Below are 24331 nucleotides of genomic sequence, written 5' to 3' on the forward strand. Positions count from 1 at the left end.
ATGATCAGAATGGGTTTCGGGTTGCTTTTAGACCTGGACACCCTTCTACTTTCATAATGCTAGGGGGTCTACGGAGAAGTAAATCAGAAAAGAGCAGTGCTGGGCTTTCCTCTCTCTCCCTTTCCGCTCTGTGGAACAGACATCATGGAAGAGACTGGACTGGGTATTTGTAATCATGTGATCCCACTCAGGATCCCAGGGCATAGTCTCCAAGACTGTGCCTTCTCTTACCCCCCACCCCCACCTGGTGCCGTCATCTGCTCCTCCTGGCTCCTCTGTCTTCCAGTATCCATCTCCCCAATCCCGTCCTTGACTAGGCTGACTGCCCAGTTCAAAGTTTCTGTAATTCAGTTTACCAACAGCCAGAACAACTCACGAGGAGTACACAGCTCCAGGATCAATTAGGTAGAAGAGGGTGGAGTCAGGGGAAGTCTCTTTTTCTGATAAGAGAGCAGGAGGAAGCCCCTAGAGTCTCAGCCCCAGGACTGGAGAGAAGGCACCCCAGGTGCTAGGGGAGTCCTTTGTCTTTATGATGATGGTGACAGGATCAAACTATGTGCGAAAATAGGGACGGTAACAGGAAATAACCCTCCAAGTTAAAATAAATAGATCTTGTAAGAAAAATAATGAAAAGAAAGTGAATAATTACTGTCATTTATATGCCCTGCTCAGGCTTTCTGCATCATTAACACACAGCATAGTCTCTGGTAGAGTATCACTAAATGCCTCAGATTTGACATGTGCTAAATTTTACCTGATTAGCAAAATGCTCACACTTGTAAACTCAGGTCCTTACTGGTAGATTCCATCTGCAAGATTGTTCTCAGCTTAAAACTTAAAAGCAAAAAGGAAAGGAAATGGAAAAAAAAGATCAGAGGAAATTTGCCCCCTGCCCTGGACACCGGCAAGGCTGACACAAAGGGGTTAAAGTTAAGTGAAGTCGAGCTTTAAGAAGATGGGGCCTCTATATAAAGTTGAACAAGACGTCTGGGGCCCTCACAAAACCTTTTTTGGCCTCGACAGCGGCAACCCCAGCCTGCCTCCTAACGTCCTCCGCCTTTGGGACCAAGCGGGAAGCTCACGTTAGTGGCAGCCAAGGAGAGGGGTTGGCCGTGCCAGGACTAAAGAGGGAGGGGAGGGGAAAAAGCAAGTTTCGCCCACCCCACGCTCGGGCGGAGGGGCGGGAGCTGCGCGTCCGGGCCTGGCCAAGCAGCTTCTCGGTCTCTGTGCATCTCTTCGGGAGCGGCGCGGGAAGGATGCTCGTCCGCAGGGGCGCGCGCGCGGGGCGCGGGATGCCGCGGGGATGGACCGCGCTCTGCTTGCTGAGTTTGCTGCGTGAGTATGGGCCGCGCGCCCGGCCCGGCCAACTTGGTGGCGGGGAGGGTCGACGCTCTCCCGGAGGCAGAGCGCGCACAGCCGAGTTAGGCGGAGCGAAGGGACCCCTGCCCCACCCCACGCCCCCACGCCCACGGCTGCTCCTGGCTTGGTGGGACCGGGGCCGCTTGAACCGAGCCCAATGGGGACTGGTGCCTCTGCTGGGAATGGGTGGGGGTGGGACGCGCCGGGAAGGCGACCACACTGTGAGCGTGAACTAGCCCAGGTGTAAATCGGAGGTCGCGCCGGAGGCTTCCCAGAGTCAACGAGGCTCTCTCGAGTTGTCTCTAAAGTAAAGCTCTTTGAAGATGCCAGTGTCCTTTCGCGTTGCCAAAGGTGCAGAGTGCAGAGTTGGAGCCAGAACCAGGAGAGAGGGGAGGAGAGAAGCAGGAAAGTTTCGTGACTGACGGTTGATTCAGAAAGCTGCGGCCTGAGCCGGTTCCTGGGAAGAGAGCGGTTCCCGGGAAGAGAGCGTTGGTGCCCACCGAGCACTAGGACAGGGGGAGCCAGAATTGGACATTCAAGGAACCGGAGCGAAGCCAACCTGGGATGAGGCCCCAGGTCCGAGGTCCAGAGGCCCAGGAGGCAGGCTGAGTTAGGTGACATGGGGAGTTTGGAATGAAGAAGAGTCCGTGAAAATATTCTTGCATTTAAGATCGCAAAGCTAAGTTACACTCCGTCTTCTGACACACTCTTCTCCATGCCACTGGAGACAAGGCACAGGGTAGATGGAGTTTGTTCTGTGCCCTGCTTTCCTCTCCCCACTGCAACCCCTCACCCTGACACAAACTCAAACTTGTTACATTTTGCAGTTTTCTTCCCCTGCCCTTCTTCTCCAAGTTCTAAAACTAGTGGACAGATCAGCAAACTGGTGGACACTCCTTGGCTTTTCCACATCCGCCCTGACTTCTTAAGCTCTTGCACTCACTTTGGTTAAAAAGAAAAATTAGTAGGCGCTCAATAAATATTTATTCATAATTGCTTTCATTTGGGGATAACATTCTCCATCTCATCTCACTGCACTTAGAAGGATTTAAACATTGTAAGTTATTCTCCCTTTGGCTCCAGATTCTGCTTCCGGGCCTCTAGGACTCCCAATTCCCTACTCTTATTGCATCCTAAAGGCCACCCACCATGGCCCCCCAGAGTGACCTGGGCCAGCCAGCTAGGCCTCTTTGCTCTCAGTCTCCTCTGCTGTCCCCCTTTGGGTCCACCCAGTTGGAGAGAGACCCCAGGCTGGAGAAAGCTCTCAAGTTAGGCTGTGGGTTGACCTGTTTGACAGCCCCAGACGTGCCCTTTCGGGGCAGGGAAAAAGCTGTCAGTAAGGTGTCCGTTGAAGCCCTAGAATGGGGAACTGCCCTGAGGGCTGGCTCCACCTCACAATGGGGTGAGTTGACCAGCGGCTCAGATTCCTATCCGATGCTCCACTCTCCTTTGGCTTCACAGCTCATGATGACCTGGTCCTGGGCCCAGTGAGGCCCACCCTTTTCTTATTTCCTCAGCTGGCCAGTCTCAGTCTCGCCTTGGCCTGCAGCAGTGGGGACGGGGAGGGCGATTTTAACCTCTGCAAAACCTTGGGCAGATATGCTGAGAATTTCAGTGTCTCCGCTTTGGGGATGAGCGGTGGGGCCTGGGTCCCTATGCTCAATCTTGCCAGACTGCTAAGGCCAGTGTGTAGCTTTATGCATCCCCCAAGAGCTTTCTAGCGTTTGTTTTTATATAATACTAAGAGTCATTTTCTATTATACTGTGGGGTGACTGGAATGCGTGAGTGACTGTACCTTGAAATGCTAACAAAGGAGCATTGCAGAAATTCTGTGCTTTGTTACTGTGAACCTTAGGGCAGAAGAGGGTTCTGTGGGTTTTCTCCTCACTGACCCTGACAAAGAGCTTTGTTCTGGGAAGGTCTTTTTTCTGTCGCTGTGAGAACTTGGCTGGGCTTGGGTACAGCAGCCAACCAAAAGTGGACTTTCTCTGTTGGAGATGGGGTGGCTCTGGGTGGTGACCAGAGTCAGGGTGGGCGCTGAGAGGCCACCAGGTAGCACTGCCACACCACCGGTGAGCTGGAAAGAGAAATCTTTCAGGTAATCAGGGAACCCCATTTGTCAGCCCCAGGGTATCTGTCTCCTCCAAGCCCTCCAAGGCTGTCCTTCCTCTTTCCCTAACAAGTACCACCCCTTCACATTCCTCTCCTTCCTTTGGGTCCTTCGTGTCTGCTGACCCCACACCCATATCCTGTCTGGGGCTACGTGTAAGAGGGGAAAAAAGAAAAGGGAAAAGAATTTTATCAGATATTTTCCGGAGGGGAGAGGACTCCACCCTTTGACTCTCTGCCACATGGCGACCAAGAAGGAGCAGCCTTGGGACCTCTGACTAATTCCGTGGTCCCCAGTTCTCCCCCTTGTAGGGCCAGCCCAGCTGGCATAGCCTTTGCAAATGCAAATCTTCGGCAACATTCCTGTTTGACTGATAAAACGAGCCTGGGCATCTTTTTCTTATCCCTTTGGCTCCACCTCCTGGGCCTGTTCATTCACTAGTTCTCATCTCCTTCTTTCTCTGAGTCTTTGTCTCCAAAAGCTCAGGGCAAGAAGTGCCAAACTGCAACAGATAAACTCAGGCTCAGAGTCTTACAAAAACAAATCAAAAGGAGCCACAAATTCCACTTCTTACCATCTCACTGCCTGATTTCCTTCAGATCCTGGGCAGGAGGGCCTGGACTTACTTTCAGAGCTGGATGGTTACCCAGTTCCAGCCTCAGAATGCCTGGGCCTCCTTCTCCCACTGACTTCGCTGGATGTCACTAAATGGCCCCGAGTGTGGGGAAACTGAAAATGTGAAGGTGTGGAAAAAGAATAAAACACACCCTCCAAAAGAAAATGCTTGGAGTCGCCAGGGCAGAATTTCCATATTTTTCTGGGCTTTGACTTCCCTAATGAGAACATTCTCTTCCTTCCTCAGCTAAGAAATAAAAACACAGTATCTACGATTTTTCGTCCCAAAGGCCCTAGACTTTGCTAAGGAGAAAGACGCATGCATCTTGAGAGAATGTGATACAAATAAATAGGGATGTATACCAGGGTGTACTTCCTAGGACCTACACTCTGGAGACCACTGAAATGAATCACTTCCCTTTGGAATACAAAGGAAAAACCTCTGGCTTGATTGGGAAGTTTGCTCCTGGTTTAAGAGGGAAAATAACCCAAAGAACCCACCACTGACACCTTCTTAGCAGAACAGCATCTCTAGGTAGCCAGCTCCATTATTTAAGAAAATGCCTTAATGAGTCTTTGGGTGAAAAAACCTAGACTCCTGCACAAACCTTTGATGTGCGGTGGCAGACAGGAGGCTGAATTGCTGAGCATGATAAAATAAAGTAGAACTTTGTATTTGATGGGCCCTAGAGACAAAAGGCTAAAGGACTCCAGAGTCCAGGAGAACATAGAGAGAGGAGGGGAGGTGCTGGGAGCAGTAGGGAACAGTAGTGAGTGGAAGGTGGAAAAGACCTGGCTGGGAAAATTCCTTATGGTGTGGCCCGGCTGTTTAGCATAGGAATGTCTAGCCTAGGAATTCAAGATTATGCCTTTGTCTCTTCTGGGCTGTGCTGTAATCTCCCTCCATGATCTCAAACCTTCAGTAAACACGCACTGGCCTTGTAACACTGTTAGTGGTGCTCTGGGGTAGGGTGGGGGGAATAAAGGAATGGGTGTTTGGCAAGCCCATGGTACAGTAGTGTAGAACGAGAACTCCTGCAGCCTGAGGACAGAGAGGCACAGAGCTGTGAGACGGGTCGGTGGCAATTAGAAAAATGGAGAAAGAGGTGACTGGGAGAAACGTAGCCCCCAGGGAAAGCTCAAGATATTGGGGTCCCACAGGAAGTGGATGTCGGCCAAGACATGCTATTTGAATATTAAAGGGGAGTCTCAGTACCCTGGGAACACTTCAGGCCACAGCCACTTTTTTATGCTCACACCTCAGCTTAGCCTCTGCAGTGTAGGAAGGCATCAGCCCAGTTCTTTGATCTAGTCCAACATGACCCAAACCCACCGAGACCCGTAGCAGGGATGCTTCCTGAATGCTCCCAGGAAAGATGGGTGGCTCACTATCTCCCAGAGTAGTTCATTCTGTTAAAAAAAAAAAAAAAAATCCCATGATTATTAGCTTTTTTTGTACTGCAGTGAATTAGCCTTTATATAGCTTCTGATCATTAACTGCAATTCTATTCCTTAAACTCTCACAGAATGAATCTGACCTTTCTTCAGGACAATCCTTAACAACCTTTCCGGTCTGCTCCACTAGATTATAAGCTCCTTGAGGGCAGGAATTTATTTAAATTCTAGTGACACTAACACCTAGCAGTAGAAAGGTATCTTCTCTTAGCTTGTGCTCCCACAATGCTGAGTTTGGTGGCGCTTCGGGAAGATAAGAATGAATGAGTGAGTGAAATGAATCTTGAAGAAAGGTATTTATTCTCTCTCCCCAAATTCTTCCTTTCTATATCAAAAATCAGCAAATTTTTTCTGTAAAGGGCCAGATAGTAAATATTTTAGGCTCTGGAGTCCATATGTGGTCTCTGATGCATACTCTGTTTTGTTTTATTTTACAACACTTTAAACATGTAGAAGCCATTCTTAGCTCACTGGCCAAACAGCGCACAGCCCATGGGTTGGATTTGGTCCACCAGCTATACTTGCCAACCCTTGATCCAGATGAAATAGCACTAAACCCTCAACCATATGACTTGGTTTCTAGAACTTTCCTAATTCTGGTTATCATCTCATGGGCACTCCCTTAATTAAATAAATTCCCTCTTAACATATAGCATTGAATGACACGGTATACATAGAGGTGGTCAGTGTGAACACTGCTGGTGCAGTTGCCATTCAACCCAAGTGCTTATTGTGAACTCAGAGGATTGTGTCCAGTGCCCTGAGTAATACAGACAAGTATGAGAGATGGTTCCAACACTCAGGAAACCTATGATGTAACCAAGGTGACAAGACCTATACCCAGGAAACAGCATATATGATCTTGTGCCAGATAAGTCATGGAGATATGTGTCCTAAGGTCTCTGAGAAGCAGGAAAAAAGGGACCTGTCCTAAAGATAGCCACTGTTTCTTGAGCATTTACCAGACAGGCAACTGCTTTACACCCCCATCTCCTTTATTCCTGCGAACAACAAGGAGGTAGGCACTATTTTTATCTCCATTTTACAGGTGAGGTATAGAGAGGTGAAGAAGCTTCCCGAGGCCATGCAGCTAGAACTCGGTAGAGGAGCCTTTCAACAGGGTCCAATTACAGAGCCCAAGCTCTTTGTTTTGAGGCTCTCCTGTCTTCTCATCAACCATCAACGCAGGCTGTGGGCTCCCAGCAGAGGCCAGCTTGTTCCTTCTTCCTAGTACTGCATCTAAGATACCCAGGATCTCCTCCAAGAAATTCCTCTTGGGCCAGGTGCTAGAATTTGAAAGGATGGGCAGAACGGTACTGACTGACTAAGAGATAAGAAAACAGCACCAGCACAAACTAAAACTCAGAGGGTCTGTGAAAAACAAGACCAAATATAGGGGGAAAAAACCTTCTCCGAAAGTACAGGAACTTAGTAATTTAGGTAGCAGAACTTTCTGGATCTCTGAGGATTTGTAAACCCCCTTTAAAGACTAAAAGAATCTTTAATTTACTCATTGTAGGTAGAAATCTTTTAAAAAGATATTACATATGCTTCTGCTTTCTTAGTGTATCAGGAAAAAAAGGGCTTTAACCTTTAGACTCAGTTGTATCATGAAAATGATTCGATTATGGTGCAACTCAGTGGCATCATTAACGCCTACGAAGGTGTATATTTTCATTTACTCCTACCATAAATGGTTCCAGAAGAGCGTGCTTTTTGATACTCATGTCTGTTCTTCATTTATCGCTGCTTATTCATTTTCAACTGTTGCTTCTCCTTATTGTTTGCTTCTATTGTTTGCTTCTCTTTCTGATTTTTAGCTTTAGCTAGGATATCAGATAAACAAGTTTGTTAGAATTGTGTGTAAAACAAGAATAATTGCCTCTGAAATAAGTACCTGTAAGTTAAATGCATGACTTTTACAACATGAATTTTGTGACATCTATTTGGCTTCTTGGAATCCTCATTTTGCTAACTTCCTGATACCTTGTCTCCTTTTGTCCCAAGTTCATGGGTCGGGAATCAAGTAGGGTAGGTAGGGGCAAATAGGATACTTAGGGAGACACAGTTAATAAAGATGGAGTGAGAAGTAAACAACAGAAGATAGCCTTTCATTCAAATTTAAATTGTAGTATAACGCTCTGTTGGGTTGGGGGTAAGGGCTGTTCTTCCAGTCTAGAGTGGAATGGGGCGGAGGGTTCATCGCTTGTCTCTTGGACCTGGCTGGTAGGCTGCTATGACTTCCATACAGAGTTGGGGATAAGAAGCTCAGATAAAGAAAGATCAGTATTGGATGGTTTAATGCCATGGGTGTGGGGGGCAATATAGGATAAGAACAAATCTGTGGTCAGTCTGGATTCTTATAAATGTCATTCCTCCAAGACCCATCTCTTCATGGGAGCACGAGAAAGGGAGCCCTAGAGACTGTGAAAACAAGAGACTCCAGTCTCTACTGACAGCTTCTGTGCTGCAGTGTAGGTCAGGATTGGCCCCCAGGGTTCTGCCAAGGTGTCCCCTTGCCCTACACCAGCTCATATGTACCCCATTGCTCAGCCTTGCCTTTCTGCCTTCCCTTTTTGTCCTGTTTCTCTAGGGTCTCAGAGGCTTCCCCACTCACCCTGGGCTCAGGGACATAAATCTGAGATTGGGGTTCCCTTTCCATTTGCAGACAGATCCTGCAACCTGTTCGTCAGTTCTTGGCTGAGGGATGGGTGGGAGGGGGCAGCCGCAGCCGGGAGCCTGACCCTAGTGGCTCAGTAGCTGGCCTGGGTCCAGGATTGCGTCACTCATCTGGAACAGGCACGTCTGTCCTCAGAGCTAGCAGCAGGTCTCTCTTCACATCTGGAAAAGTTCAAAACTGTTTGTCTGGGTGAAGGAGGCCCTGGGGGAGGGGGTTCAAAAGCATGACATCACCTCAGCCAGGCCCAGCTTTCTCTGGGGAGAGAAGAGGGCTGGGCCAGGTTGGACCAGATGGGATTCCCAAGAATTGATGTATTGGTGGGAAGAAGAAAAAAGGGTGGGCAGGAAGAGTGATGTCAAGGGGGAGTTCCGGTGGTGCCTTGGAATATGGTACCTTGAGAGGATGGTCCTTCAATTCAGTGTCCAAATGTTCCCACCACCTGCCCCCTGAACTGAACTCATACCTTAGGGTCAGATTGCTGAGAGGGACTTATTTAAGGACAAAAGAAGACTGGATCTGCTTCCCCACCTATTTTATTTTGATAAATCCACTCCCCCCTCCCCGCTACTGGCCCCTATTCCAGCCAGAGAGGAGCCCATACTTTTCTCTCCAAAATATGGAAGATGCATCCTGATCTTTGGCAGTTTGGACCCCCTGACCCTCTTGCTACTTCTACTAAGAGTCAGCTAAACCTCAGTGGCCCCATTGCTCCTTGCCCTGCATGAATGATGGCCTTCCTTCTTGGCCAAAACTCTTATCTCTGAAACGGAGATAATATCACTTGCTCCTCCTGCACACTTGCCCTATAAGTTTGAGACATGAGCTTTGTACTCACCATGAGTATCAACCTACCTGCAGCAGGCTGGGAAGAGAGGCAGATGAGGGAGAGTGAGACTTGCCACCACCTTTAGGGGAGACTTTTGGCCTCAGTGAACTTTTGGTTCATTGCCTTGAAACTAATGCCTAACTTCCACCTTGATGCTGAGGAAAAGAAGAGGTGTCATTTTGCACTGCTATTTACCCGGAAACTTCTGTAAAATACAGGCCTAGGTTTCAATCAGTAAAGTTAGAGACAAGCTTTAGGGTGGCCTGGGACCCTCAGGTGCCTTTCCTTGAGGATGCTACTGCCGGGTATGAGCTCTGAATACCAAGTCTACCCCTAATATTTACAGGGCTCAAGCTAGGAATACAATGGAGGCCCACACATTATAGGTTTTAAATACTTCAAAGTTATAAATCAGGCCAACCATATGGTAAATAAAATATCGTCTATCCTCTTACCTTGAAAAACTTACCTTCACGGCCACCTGGAAGGCCAGATTTGAATTTAGGACTCTCAGAGCCTTGGAGTTCAATGCCACAATGTGGCTTAGCAGGAAGAGGTGGTCCTCGGCCCTTGCCTACCCTCTTCTCTTCTTCTTACTCATGGCTCTGGTCCATACTGTAAGGGATCTTGCATGCAGGCAAGGGACACCCCACCTACAAGGTGGGGTTAGATCTTAAGCTCTAACCCTTCTCCCTGCAAACAGACACCCATTGGCCACCCTTGGGCCTTGGAGGCGCACACCCTGGTGCTGCAGTTCACCCTTGGAAGGAGGGACTGGGAGAACAGGCCCATGCATGTCCTCAAGTGAGCCCATTTGGGCAAGAAGTTCTAGGACTTCTGGTCCCAACACATGATCTAGAAGAGAGGGTACACCTCTGTTGGCCCCATGGACTCCTCGTAGCTTGGGGACGGGGAGGGCAGGAAGAGGAACAGAGTGTAGGCTCTAAAGTGCAAGGTCCAGACAGGTGGCTTCTCCTTTCTGGGTCTAAGGATGGCACTGCTGGGTACCACAGGAAACATGGAAGGGTAAGAACCTGCAGGAACATTTTCAGAGAATAACTAGTTCCAGGAACATTATACTATAGCAATTTAACATTTATTATCTCATTGATTTTCCCAATAATCCCTCACTTTAAAAATCAGTAAACTGAGACACAAACACATTAAATTACAGAGGTATCGACAGAGCCAGGACTAAGCTCTCTGTTCCCAGGACATTTGTTGAGAAACCAAGCCTTATGCTCTCTAGTCCATCAGCTAGATTCCTAGGTCGGAGCTTCCCGAAAGAAATCTTGCGGTTGCTAGCTGCAGTTCCTCAATAAAAGGAAAGAATGAAAGGATTTGGGGAATGGGGGAATCTAGGGAGGTTAGAAGATTTTTAAAGGATTACATAGAGATGGGGTCGATCTAGTGATTATTCCAAGAGTTAATACACTGGCTGAAGAGAAGGATACATTAAAAAGGAAATAGAGGCACATCTTTTCCCACATTTTAGATCTTGGCAATACTTATTCAGGTGTAATTTGAAATTTTAATATTTTACTTAGCATGTTATGAGCATTGCCTCATATTCTCATGCTGCTATAGTTTTTGCGTTTTTCTATTTGCAATGATTATGGTATGTTAAGTGCATATAACATCTATCCTATTGTAATTCATTTAGTTGCTTGCAACTTTTCCCTCCTATAAATAATACTATACTAGATGTTTGGTGCATGCAAACTTTTCCTTCTCTCTTTCCTTAGGAAAAATCTAGTGAGAAATTAGTCACATGTCCAGGAGGATGTCCTTGTTCTGCTCTGTTGCCAGGGGTGGCAGGGGATGTTCTAGATGGATTCTACCTAAAGTCAAGAAATTGAATCAGGTGATGCCATGAGGCTCCAGGATAATACGAGTTCTGATATTTCTTCTTTGTTTCTCTATAGCCTCTGGGTTCACAAATACAGAGAGCTTGACTACTACTGCCACAAAGACATCTACCCCAGGAATATCTTCAACTGTCCCTACAACTATACCCAACCAGGAAAGCACAATATCAAGTACTTCTGGAAACATCAGCCTCTACACTGTCTCTCAGGACAGCAGTGGGAACACAGCAGCCATCTCAGGTAAAGAGTGTTTGTCTCGGGCCCCAGAAGGATGCTGCTGGCACTAGGGTAAAGCATTAGGATATTTGCAAATACCTCCACCCTCTATTTCCCCCCACAGATGGAAACATACAAGCCCCTTTTAATAGTGGCTTGAGTATGGTGCTTAGGGTACCCTGAAGTAAGCGCTACACAGTTCTTCCTGTAGGGGCAGCTTTCTCAAGTCAACGCCTTGGCAGCTGATCCTGATTTATAATGCTCCTTGCACTCTTTGAGTTCAGCTTAGTGATAAAATAAAGATCTGATGAGGACTCTGTAGAGATCTCTGATCTCTTCTAAGTGAAGCAGACTGTGTACAGGTTCAAATTGGGGGGTCTTTGACATCTCTAGGGTAGATGGGTTTCCAGTTCAGTTTCAGAGTCCTGAGGGCATCTCTAATACATTCTATGATTATAGCTATGGTTCCCACAGCTGGCTGGAAATGAGGTGGTAAGGGTTAAGACATGAAGTAACTCTTAACTCCCCAAATTCCCTTTTCTGGGTTGAAGTCCGTGCTTATGTCAATGAACTGAGATGTGTGTGTGTGTGTGTGTGTGTGTGTTTATGCCAATGCGCATATATTCACACTTCTGTTTTGGTCAATTCCAGAGCCTACAGTCAATTTCACATCTACCTCTGGGATCACCCCAGTCCCTGGAACCATGAACTCTTCTGTCCAGTCACAGACCTCTTTAGCCACCACAGTGTCTTCTACCCCCATCAACTTTACAACTTCAGAGATGACCTTGCAGCCCAGCATGTTACCTGGAAATATTTCAGATTCCCCATACAATAGTACCAGCCCTGTGACATCTCCCACTAACCCCTATACATCATTTTCTCCTATCCCAAGTACCATCAAGGTGGGTGAATCAGGCCAAAAATGACAGATTGCCCCCTCACTTCATATGTATGCAAGCTCTCTCTTCCCCTTAACCTCTGCTTATCCCAACCAATGAATTTGGGTCATACAGGAGTTAGCATGAAAAATGTGCAGCATAAATATTGCTAGAAGGGATAGAAAAGGGAGGAGAGGGGTAGAGTTGGGTAGCAAGGCTGATCTGTGCCGTGGGTACTACATTTCTAGGAAGTAGAGAGTAAAGAGGATACTCAGAAATCCATCTAATTCTCTGTGGTTCTTTCCAGTACCTCTTGGTCTAATCTTTGACTAGGGTACCACTCGCCTTTGGGCATATTTGGAAACCATCTTCTACTTAATGGCGCTGCTTTTCCCAAAATGTTTAGGGCAAATACCATTTCCTCTATGCAAGAGGGTTTGGTGGTATGCCAGGAGTAGAGAGGCAATGAGGAACTAGGCAGAACAGGGATGTTGAGCTCAACCTGCCTTTCTCAGCCTTGGGGCCTGTGGCTATCAACAGCTTTCAGCAGGAAGAGTAGAAAATGTGAGGGCATGGAGCCTGGGGGCAGGCATGGGGGACCTGCCTGGTTTCTGTTTTTAAAGGAGCCAGAATAGAAATCTGGAGAGTCCTAAGGGACCAGGAGGAAAATGAGTGTCACCAGGATCTGCCTGGCCACCTCATTATCTGTTTCGCTGCAAGTGTGTAATTCACTGGAGGGAAAACAGCTCAGAGGGGAAAAGATCCTCCCCTCTTCCATTTCTGCGCCATCCAAGCTAATGTTTACCAAGGTCACAAATAGCTACTTGCCCGCAAGCCCAGGCTAGTAACAAGTTTTGATCATCTGATGGGTTAGGAAGTGAGGTAAAAGAAGAATATGACATAAATTCCTAGTCTCCTAACAAAATGTTTAAATTTCCTTTCTTTAAAGCCTCTTTAAAGAGTATCTCACAGAAATCAAACCAGAAAAGAGGTGGGGAAGAAATGAGGGGCAAAGATGCTGGCTTATTTACTTTTTTTTTTTTTTTTTCAATACAGGGAGAAATAAAATGTTCCAGAGTCAAAGAAGTGAAATTGACCCAAGGTATCTGCCTGGAGCTAAATGAGACCTCCAGCTGTGTAAGTCAAAGCCCCTACCTCCATCCCCAATTCCTTACCCCTCCCTCTCTTCCCAAAATTCCTTCTGAATGTCCTGAAGGCAAGTCTTGGACTGACAGACTTGGGAGAGGGTGGGGGGAGTTTAACATGGACAGACTACTTTGAATACTGAGCTTTGGATTTAAGGAGTGAGAGGCCCCATCTGGTGGACAAAGAAGGTAAAGACAATTTTATTTAAATTTACTTTTTTCCCTCCTCTTTTGTACATTATATATATATATATATATATATATATATATATATATATATATTCAGATTTAAGTTTGCTTTTATGTTAAAAAATTCTTCATGAAATATAAACTAATCACCTAAAATATCAATTTATTTATTATTATTTTCATATAACTCTTTAATAGACAAAGAATTTTTTTGCTGTAAATGCTGCATTCTCCATATAACCATTTCCTAGCATTATTTATTGCATGATCCTCTCCTTTATTGATTGGAATGCTTCCTTTAGTTTGTATTAAGTTTTTATATGTACTAGGGCATGTTCTTCAGAGAGATTTTGTATGTTTAGTTTGTCTTTTTTTTTTGGCCTGTTTTAAATTTTTTAATTATTATACTTTTATATTACGGCACTTTTAATATCCAGCCAAGCAGGTCTTTGCTTATTACACTATAAAAATGAAAGGCTTTTTTCATCTACTCTTTTAGAAAAACTTTAGAAACACCTATTCAATATTCAAAAAACCCACAAAACCATTAAAATTTTAATTGGAACTGCTCTAACTCTAAAATCCCTCTATTTTTTTCTGGTTTTCTTTGGTATTGTTCAGTATCTTCTTTTTTTAGTTTTTAAAATGTTTTTTCCTTAGGTTTTATGGATTTCTTAAGGTTTATTTATAATATAGATTTTTCCATGATATATTGCAATTGATTTTTCTGGTATATTGGAAAGTTCGTTGAGTTTTTAATATTTATCTTGGGTCTAGTCATTTTCTTTAACTTGTTTATTAATTCCAGGAGATTTTTAGCTGATTATTTTTCATTTTTAACAGAAGCTATTGTGTTATTTCTCATAATATGTTGCTTTTCTCCTTCTGTTTATTAGTTATGCCTCTTCTTTCAGTTTCATGTCTTATTGCATTGGTGAACTGTACAGCATGGTGTTAATTTTTAATGATGATAGCAGACCTCCTTGCTTTGTTTCAGTAAATCCAATTTCCTGACAGTAACAATTTCCTGGATGAAGGATAAGATGACAGGAAGAGTGGTATTTACTCATAGGAAAAAAAAAAAAGTTTTCTTACAAGGTGGGAATCCATTTAAGGGAACCATATATATGATGTGTGACATGCATATATTGGAAAGAGCCTGAGCAAATACTGTAGTCTGTAGAGGGCATTAAGTTACTTATTTTGTCCACTCTGACTATTGGTATCTTATTCATGATTATCAGTTGGGTCATTGTGACTCACAGGTCTTTTAAAATAATACCTAAGAAAATTATTTAACTTAACAATTTTAAAAAACAACACAAATTTTGAAGACATAGGTTCACACAATGGAATAACTAAGTGCAATCTGCAAAACGTACAAGTAACATTCTGTGTGTTTCTGACACTGATTTTCAACGCTAGTCATTTAAAAAAATTCTTTTGCCCAACACTTTGCTAATTATAGCCAAGAAAAATGACCATCTTCTCTCTCTCTTTTTGGATCATCTTGGTTGAGCACTTATTTTCTTGTGCATCACAGTGGTCTGTGCCAGAATGCTAATTCCTTGTACGAACGATTTAGAGCTAACTGCAGAGGATTCATTCTAAATGTCTGTCCACCGCTCTTCAAAGTTCACATTTAACGAGGGTCATCGTACAAGACAAGTGCCAGAAACTTACTGCTACTCCAGAAATAACTCCTCTTTCTGTGCTGCAGTCTGTTTCTCGCTGAGGTCTTTACTGTCTACTCTATTCTGTGCCACAGCTAAGGTCTGCACTCTACTCAGTTTGGAGAGGATCTGCAAGTAGGATGTGAAAAGATAGCAATTCCTCCAGTATCCTAAAGAAGGCTTCTGCACTGCCCATGATGAATCAGCTCTATGGCAGCACCCGTGTAGTGCTGTTGTTTTCCTTTTCCTTCCACCACCGTCGATACCCCTGTCTTCTAAGGGTTCCTCTTCCCCAGCCCCCAAGCAGCATTGCCTCCCAAGGTAATTTTCTTCAGTCAGCAATCCTTGTTCCAGAATTTTGGGCCACAGCTCCTGATTGTGTCCCAGATTCCTTTTCCTTGAGTCCTACTGCATGCTTGTCTGATAATCAATCTGTTCCAAAGTGGTGTAGTGTCTCCTAACTTTCCTTAGGCTGCATTTGTACCTTTGGTGTCAGAGAGCCTTACCACACCGGTTCTAATCAAGGGAAACTCAGGCCTAATGAGAAGCATGAAAGACATGGGTTCCTCTAACATCACATCCTTGAGTACTTATGTAATGTTCTTATGCTCTTCCATCTAGTATATTCCCATAACAGAAGTATGCATGCATTGTTCTCAGCTATCCAGACACTCATTTTGCACTGGTACATATTGAGTATCCTACCTGTTAGCTCTTGCTATGGGGATTATTTAGGCCTGTCTTCTGTACATGCATTCTGTAGACATTTCTATCCCAACTACTCTCCTTTTGCTCCTCATACTTCACCTCTAGGCAGAAATCACCTATTTCAGCCAGAGGGAGGGAAGGCAATCCCACTCTCCTGTCAGGCACCTGTTACCACATCTCAGAATCTTCATTAGCAGAACGTGCCACCCTATGTCTGACTTTCATTCTCTCCACTGCAATATCAGGTTAATTTAGTTTTTGTGGTTGTGGTTTCCCATATAATTTCCAAAACGTGAGATTACTTTATTCTCTTATGCTATAGCTATTGGTCCAGGGGAATCTACCAAGGAATCATTTTAATGGTGGTAAAATACACATCATATAAAAATTTACCATTTTAAGTGTACAGTTCAGTAGTGTTAAGTACATTCACATTGTTGTACGATCAATCTTCAGAACTCTTTTCATCTTCCAGAACTGAAACTCTCCACCCATTAAACAGCTCCCCATTCCCCCCCTGCTCCCAGCCCCTGGAAACCATGATTCTACTTTCTGTCTCTATGAATTTGACTACTCTAGGTACCTCATATGAGTAAAATCATATAGTATTTATCTTTTTGTGACTGCCTTGTATCACTTAGCCTAATGTCCTCAAGGTTCATCCATGTTGTAGCATGTGTCAGAATTTTCTTTTTTAAGGCTGAGTAATATTCCACTGTATGTTCATACCCCATTTTGCTTATCCATTCATTCACCTATGGACACCTGGGTTGCTTCCACCTTTTGGCTATTGTTAATAATGCTGCTATGAACATGTCTGTTCAAATAGCTCTTCAACACTCTTATTTCATTTCTTTTGGGTATATACCCAGAAATGGAATTGCTGAATCATATGGTAGCTCTATTTTTAAAATTTTGAGGAATCGCCATACTGTTTTCCACAATAGCTACACCATTTTATACTCCCAGCAACAGGGCACAAGAGTTCCAGTTTCTCCACATGCTCACCAATATTTGTTATTTTCTGCTTTTGTGATAGTAGCCATCTTAATGGGCATGATGTGTGTTTGATTGGCATTTCCTAACGATTAGTGATGTTGAACATCCTTTCATGTGCTCACTAACCATTTATGTATCTTCTTTGGAGAAATCTCTATTCAAGTCCTTTGCCCTCCAGTTTGTTTTTCAGAACTACCTTTCTTCAGAAACACATATGTTTATATGCAGAAGTTGTATTTTCTCCGCTAGCTCACATCACCCTTGTTCTGTCACATTTACTTCATTGGAGGCAGGTTGCCTCCAGCCTCCAGATAATATCCCCAGCCCTCGCTTTCCTTGCCCTCTGCCCCAACACTAAAGGTCAGTTTCCATGCAGAAAAAATAACTTACAGACGGAGGACTGATGAAGACAGTGTGTCTTCTGGAAAGAGCCTGAGATCTGGGACAGCCTAACTTTTGGTCAGCTGCCCATTTGTGTGACTTGTAACAGGTCCTTTAATTACTCCAGTCTCTATATGCAAATAGGTGTTTTAGCTGCATTGTCAAATTCACACCACAGTCAACACATTTATTGAAAGAGAGGGTGGGAAGGACAGAGAGACGCGATTTAGCCTAGAATCTTAACATTGGGAAATATCTTAACGTTCATTTAGAAAAATACCTGTCCCTCTCTCTCCCAACTCCCATACTTAATATGCTTCTTTAACATGTTAAGAGTCTTTGCAAAGTTTGAGAATGCTACTCTAGAAAGGTTAGGTGGTCTTATTATGATTATTATTTTTACAAAGTAACATGTGCAAGCAGATGTAGTTAGGGGTCCACCAATCTGATTCTCATGAGCAAAATGGCGAGGCTGTGGCTTCCTCCTGCCTACTCTCCCATGGTGTCCGCCCACAGCCTCCCTTGGGGGAGGATGTTTATTTCAAGCATCCGGAGGAGCATTGTGCTTTGTTCAGGATCCACCTGCTCCTCTCCAGGCCCAAACACAATTCACTGATGCTGTTGGCTTGCAGAGTGGGAGGGAGGCTGGGCACTCAATTCCCTTGAATTGAGTCCAAGAAACTAAACAAGGGGTGGAGGGACCCTGTGTAGAAGCCAAACCACTTGGGATGTTAACAGGAACAACAATTCACTGAGTTCTTATTTGTTCGGTGTTATGCTCCGTGCAGTCTGGGTTCAAAATTATGTAATGTACACCCGCTCCACCCGCTAAGAAGTCTTATGGTCTAGTCACAGAGAAATGACAGTAGCGGTGAGGCAGAATGTGATTAAACATCGAAGTGTGGACAGTATAGTCTACGAGGTGTTGCTCTTAGTAATAGTAATAGTAACAGCTGCCATTTATCCAGTGCCGATTTGGTTCCAAGCACCTTGCCAGGCACTCTTCATACAGCAGCTCTTCAGTCACCACCCCTACTGAGTCTTCAGCTGAGGAGCCTGACACTCAGACGAGTTGCATGACTTGCAAAGAATCTAGTTAATAGCAGAACAGGGGCTGATACCCAGTCTAAGGGAAGATAGGACTGGCTTCCCTGAGTAGGTGAGTTGGAATTGAGTCTTGAAGGATGGGAATCCAAGGGGGAAAGCCATGTTCTTCATTGCAACCAGGCTTGTGAAGGTCGCAGGCTCACACACTCCTGGGCTTCCTTGTGGTGCTCCCCCCACTCCCAAGGCCCTTCCCTGCCAGCTTCTCCTGCATACATGCTACCCATTCTTCAGGATGTTTCTGATAACCCCAAACCAGATGTATGCTCACCCTCCTTTGAATGTCCATAGCAGTTGTCTGTGCCTTTCTTAGGGTTCTTACCATGTAACTAGCTCTGTTGCCTCTTAGTCTCTTTGTGCCTCAGTTTCCTCATCTATAAAATGGGCAGAATAACAGTATCCATCTCATAGGGTTGTGTGAGGCCTAAATGAGTCACCATGCATAAAGCACTTAAAATAAGGCCTGAGACATAGGAAGCATCGTTTATCTTCATGGCCATGCATATAGAGTGAGAGCTCTGATCACGTGGAATTCATTGCCACGCCTGTACCCCCCGCCCCCATACCTGACACACGCGCAGAGGGTTTCACACAGTGTCTCATATTCGGGTCGTGATCACTGTCAGAACAGCTGAATCTGGTTGAGGAATAGCTTCCTAGGACTCAGCAGACTGAGGAGGTGCTGCCTTGTTCGGCTTGTTTAGATTATGCAGGAGCCCTGTCCCTCTGCCTCTCTCAGGAACAAGACACATTTCAACCAGAGACACTTCAGAAGCCCAGAATCATCCAGGCAGGTGTTTCCCTCCACCTCATCCAGAAGGCGCGGTGCTGGGGAGGGTGAGGTGCTCACGGAGAGGCAAGGCAAGGCTCTCCAAAGGGACACGAGCCCAGAAAGGAAGAAGACTGCTGATCACATCAAATGTAGAGCCCAGACTCCCCACAGCAAATGCTGTTGTGAAGAGCCTCTATCCAAGGACTTCCTTGGACACCTGCATCGTCTATCCTTTTCCTGAGGGGGAAGCAGCCGTGGCCTGAGAATTCATTTCTCTGTAACTTTGGCTCTTAGGGACCTTCTGAGGCTACCATTGGATTCTTCTTTCTGTGATCTGGAGGTTAGGTAGCCCTGATCTCTGGCCTCCCCAAAGCCTCGATTTCCAGCTGGCAGGAGAAAGCTGGATGTGAGGCCAATGTTTTGTTTTGTTTGCAGTACGCGGGCCTCTCACTGTTGTGGCCTCTCCCGTTGCGGAGCTCAGGCTCCGGACGCGCAGGCTCAGCGGCCATGGCTCACGGGCGCAGCCGCTCCGCGGCATGTGGGATCTTCCCAGACCAGGGCACGAACCCGTGTCCCCTGCATTGGCAGGCTGACTCTCAACCACTGCGCCACCAGGGAAGCCCCGTGAGGCCAATCTTGACCTTGTCTTGTGCAGGAGCAAAGGAGCCTGGGTTTTCCTGCCTCGGGCCATAGCAGTAGGAAAATCCCAGGCTGCTTTCCAAGCTGGGAGGGCCCTCTGGCCTTGCCCTGAGGAACAGTCTTGTTCCACAAACAGGAAGCTTTCTTCTCCACGGAGGCTCAGTTCTGATGCCCCTCACACGCCCCAGCAGTTTTCCCCTAACAGGAAAGCTGTCAGAGCCGTTCAGGCATTTCCTCCCCTGCCATCTGCCATCTGGACAGAGGAGAAAGTCTTGGTTTTGATCCCTTTTCTGTGCAGGGGAGGCCACTCCCTTTGGAGGCTATTGAAATAAATCCTGGAGGTCTGAGCACAGGGTGCTGGAGGGGCACGGTCAGTGATTCCAATTCATCCCTTTTCTGGGATTCAACTGTTGAAGAATAATCAAGAGTTTGTCTTCTGAGTCTGAGCGCCCGAGTCCTATGTCAGCAACCTGGAGCAATCTGTCGCCCTCATGTAAAACTGGGTTCCATGTTTCTAATGGGAAAGGGGAATGGAAGACTAGACAAGAACACCACTTGGGTTTGAGCCATGCTCTTTGTGAGACCCCTTGGAGAGTAAGAGGGAAGGGACCGAGGATCCTGCTGCGTCTATAGTCATAAATTTGTTCTCTATTCCTCACCTCCCTTAGCTTTTCCTTCAATATTTGGGGCTGTTGTAACCTTGAAACAGAGGATTTTCCCTTCATTAGTATTGCATTATTAATGTTTTCTGGTTTTGGTAATTTCCTTTGACTTTAATTTGAATAGTATGTTTCCATGGACGATCCTTCAGCAAGGTGATATTTCCTAAATTCATCCTCTGGCTTCTTACAGTACCACCTAAGACCACCTTTTGGTCCTGGAAGATTTTGGAGTTTTTATCTTATTATGTTTTTGCACGTAAGAAGTTTGTGAGATTTTTTTCTTCGGTTGGAATTTTAGAAAAAAAGGATTCTTCTTGTTTTGAGGGTAACAGTGTGACTTTAATCAGACTTACTGCCTGAGACTCCGGATGCAGTTCAGAGTATACTAGTAACCTCCTCTCCTTCTCACCGTTTTTCCCTGTCATCCCAGGAGGAGTTTAAGAAGGACAATGGAGAGGAACTGACCCGAGTCCTGTGTGGGAAGCAGCAGGGTGAGGCCAGGGCCGGGGTGTGCTCCTTGCTCTTGGCCCAGTCTGAGGTGAGGCCTCACTGCTTGCTGCTGGTCTTGGCCAACAGAACAGGTAAGGGGCACATCTGTCTTGAAGTCTAGGGAGGAAGAGGGGCTGAGGTTAGAGGATCCTGGGTAGAAATCAGGCCTCTTCACTCAGAGAGCACAGATGCTAGGGAGCAGGGCTATGCTGACTTTGGGAAAGACCCCCCTGAGATGGACCCTGACCCTCACCATCAGAGCATCTTCTAGGATAGTACAGGATGAGCTGTTCCAGCTTCTAGATCCAGCAACCTCTGTTTCTAATTCTAGAACTTTCCAGCAAGCTCCAACTTCTGAAAAAGCACCAGTCTGACCTGAAAGAGGTAAGCTCTGTGAGATGAGGGGTCTCAGGGGAATTCACTGGAGCAGGGGAGAAAGTAATTACCTTCTCCAGACCTGCCCTGCCTGCCTCTCCACCCTTCTCCAACAGTCCTTTCCCTTCTATGTTTGAAACAAAACGTTACAGCGCAGCTTAATTCAGAGATTCCAGTCTTAAGTCCTGTTTAGAAAATCCCTGAGGTCCATGTCTTCTTGGGTTTATTCACTGTTGAGTCACACACAGGGTCTAGCATGGTCTGGGCTCCTTGTCTAGAACCCATGTTCCACAAATGACAGGCTCTCTTTTTTTGCCTCTTCTCTTCAAGCTGGGCATCCAAGGCTTCACTGAACAAGATGTCGGGAGCCACCAGAGCTATTCCCGAAAGACCTTGATTGCACTGGTCACCTCGGGGATCCTGCTGGCTGTCTTGGGCACCACGGGCTATTTCCTGATGAACCGCCGCAGTTGGAGCCCCGCAGGAGAAAGGCTGGTCAGTTCTAGGGTCCAGGGCAAAGAAAATGGGAAACTAGGTCTCCTGGGGAGGTCCATGAATGCCACGGAGGGGGAGGAGAAATACCAGAAAAGGCACTTCTGTGCCCTCACAAGGTAATATGCGTGTATGCACATTACTGTATCCGTGGACGAGTCAAAACAATATATAGCAGATTGGGGAGGGGGCGCTAACTGGGGCCCTGGTCCCTGTGGTAGCAGATGGTTCGTGTCATCTATTTATTATTTTCCCTGGGATAGTTTAGCTGGATACAAACCAGAACAGGCTGCTAAATCAGCCACTTATTTGCAAGCATGTTAAAAGCCCACGGGCACCAAGTGGCTCACATGGAGGGAAAATCTACTCTTGACGTGTTCCGGATGAAAGAGGACAAGGCCAGGGTTTGACTTTTGGCCTCTGGCCCTTTACCTCCTCTGGGGAGGTTATTGCACCCTGGGGACTGCCTAGTTTCTGGCGGGAGCTGGCTCTTGAACTGCCGTGGCACGGTGTGGTGCCTCTCCTCTGTCCTTTCTCCTCTAGGAGCTGGAACCCTGATCGCTCTTCAGGAAGAAAGGAGTCTGCACGTGCAACCTCCATCCTCCCCTCCCACTCCCTTCCTCTTCCTCCCACCCCCCTTCCTGCTGCCCTGCTTACGAGATAATGCTCCTTTATTTATACACCATCTAGGGCGAAGACCCTTATTACACGGAGAACGGTGGAGGCCAGGGCTATAGCTCAGGCCCTGGAGCCTCCCCCGAGGCTCAGGGAAAGGCCAGTGTGAATCAAGGGGCTCAGGAGAACGGCACCGGCCAGGCCACCTCCAGAAACGGCCATTCAGCGAGACAACACGTGGTGGCTGATACCGAACTGTGACAGGGGGCGAGCGGGCGGGGCGAGACTGGGCAAAGTCTGGGGAAGGAGCCCCTCCCTGCACCTGAGCACGTGCTGTCTCCCTGCTGGGGGAGCCTCCCTTATCCTCCACCCTTTCCCACTGCACACCCCGTCGGAGGACGTTCCTGGGACCCTGCCCTGTTCCAGGCCAAGGGGTTCTCGCCACCTTGGGGAGAGACAGGTAGCTCCTGCCCTTTCCACATTCAGCTCCCTGCACCCAGCCTCTGGGCTGCTCTGCGTAAAGGTGTGATAGGGAAAGCCAAGGTGCAGGGAAACTCCTTGGGGGGGTCGAGGGCTTGCAGCTTCCACACAGGGGCCCCTTCCCTCCCCATCCTCTCTGCCTCATTATAGGAACTCCCAGGGGAAAGCACAGGCTTTTCTGGGTTGTAATTTCCTCCCAGGAGACTTTGCCTTTTACTCTTTCTTCCTTATATTTTCTTTCTCTACTTTAGGGAAACCAAAGCAATCCCTTTCACCTGCTCCTTTGTAATGATATAGCCAGAAAATCATGTTGTCTTAAACCATCTCCCTCATTCCCCCTCTAAGGCACTGTGGATTCTGTCACCAGCTCCCCTCTTGCTCTCCAAGTTCCCTGAGCTCGCTCCACCGGCCCTGCCCGCGCCCCCCCACCCCGCCCAAGTTTTAGAACAATGTCCTGTGTCTGTGTGTTTGGGGTACATGGACACAAATGGGTGAGGGCACATAGCTTGGCCCTTATCTCTGCGGGGCCATGCAGAGCTTCTGCTTGGGCTGCTACTTCTCCTGTAGCTCAGAGTGGACAGGACCGTGGGACCAGATCTCTGAGCTGTGCCTCTTGACCTGTGTGCTTCTGAGGAAGACTCTTGCACGGAGGCTAGGTTCTGACCTTAACCTCTGTCTCAACGGCTTCCTCCCTCCTCTCCCTGACTCCTGGGTTGAGCTGTGGCCTCAGCCTCCCAGCAGACTCCTTTCTGTCTCTGCCTTCCCAACCCTTAATCCTTTTACTGCTCTGCAACCCATGTGGTCAGGGCCCCAGCACGTCTCCAGAGGACCCTCACCACAAGCCACCTTTTCTGTGAGTGACCCAGGTCCTGTTTTTGTTTCTGTTTTATTCCAGAGGGGTGAAAAGGGATCCTGGTTTCAATGACGGTTGGAAATAGAATTTTCCAGAGATAGGAAGATGGGGTGGATTTTTTTTTTTCCTGAATAAAAAATGGTGTGTGTAAATACTGTAATTAAAGTGATACTGAAACATATCTGTTCTGTGGTTCTGTCCCAGCCGGGTGTGCCTGAAGACCAGAGCAGCGGTTTCCCCATGAGACCTGGCCAGACTACGCAGGGACCCAGTAGGGAGGGGCTAGCCAGGGAAGAGGTGGGACCAGCTCAGGGGACACAGGTACCAACCAGGATGCTGCTTTTTGTCTAAGCCTACTAACTACTCCCCTCTCTGGGGGGGGAGACAGGGATGCCCTCAGGGAAGCTGATGTTTCTAGTTGCAGAAAGAAAAGCAGGCAGAATGCAGCGGGGTCTTCAGATTGGAGGGCTCTGAGGACTTAGGAGCTGTACCCTTCATGAACACCTTTCTGAAATAGAGGCACATTTTGGTCACCATATGCAAAAGATGCCAAACAAAGAGAAGGAGCCAGGGCCTGTGCACCCTCTATTATAGTCACACCATCCCCATCCCCAGCTGGGGGCAGAACAGTGAAGGAGAGTATGGGAACTTCTCTTTAGAGATCTGGCTGCCAACTCCTGGAGGGGATGCTTTCCACCTCTGCCTTAAGATAGCAGCCTAACTGCAAAACCATCTGTAAGCCCC

At 46.7% G+C, this 24331-nt stretch overlaps 1 protein-coding gene across 2 annotated transcripts; it reads left to right on the top strand.

Annotated features, from left to right (window-relative positions):
• The first annotated feature begins 972 nt into the window (after positions 1-972).
• On the top strand, positions 973-23768 carry CD34 (CD34 molecule). 2 transcript variants are annotated; one of them, XM_032650637.1, is made up of 8 exons: positions 973-1335; positions 10972-11154; positions 11782-12035; positions 13068-13148; positions 20714-20864; positions 21104-21156; positions 21478-21642; positions 22330-23768. In XM_032650637.1, the coding sequence occupies exons 1-8, from the start codon at positions 1257-1259 to the stop codon at positions 22513-22515; spliced, it is 1152 nt and encodes a 383-aa protein (XP_032506528.1). In that variant the 5' UTR covers positions 973-1256; the 3' UTR covers positions 22516-23768. The 2 variants fall into 2 exon arrangements, with proteins under 2 accessions (XP_032506528.1, XP_032506538.1); XM_032650647.1 differs by having other exon boundaries at positions 1091-1335; positions 22183-23768.
• The last annotated feature ends 563 nt before the right edge of the window (positions 23769-24331 follow it).

This window comes from Phocoena sinus, chromosome 1 (genome assembly GCF_008692025.1).
Source record: "Phocoena sinus isolate mPhoSin1 chromosome 1, mPhoSin1.pri, whole genome shotgun sequence".
NCBI classification, from domain to species: Eukaryota; Metazoa; Chordata; class Mammalia; order Artiodactyla; family Phocoenidae; genus Phocoena; species Phocoena sinus.

Bases quoted from the DNA above. Each gene is read 5' to 3' on its own strand.
- CD34 (XM_032650637.1), top strand. From the start codon at position 1,257: ATGCTCGTCCGCAGGGGCGCGCGCGCGGGGCGCGGGATGCCGCGGGGA. The intron at 13,149-20,713 runs GTAAGTCAAAGC...CTGTCATCCCAG, and splicing joins TAAATGAGACCTCCAGCTGT to GAGGAGTTTAAGAAGGACAA. The intron at 21,157-21,477 runs GTAAGCTCTGTG...CTTCTCTTCAAG, and splicing joins ACCAGTCTGACCTGAAAGAG to CTGGGCATCCAAGGCTTCAC.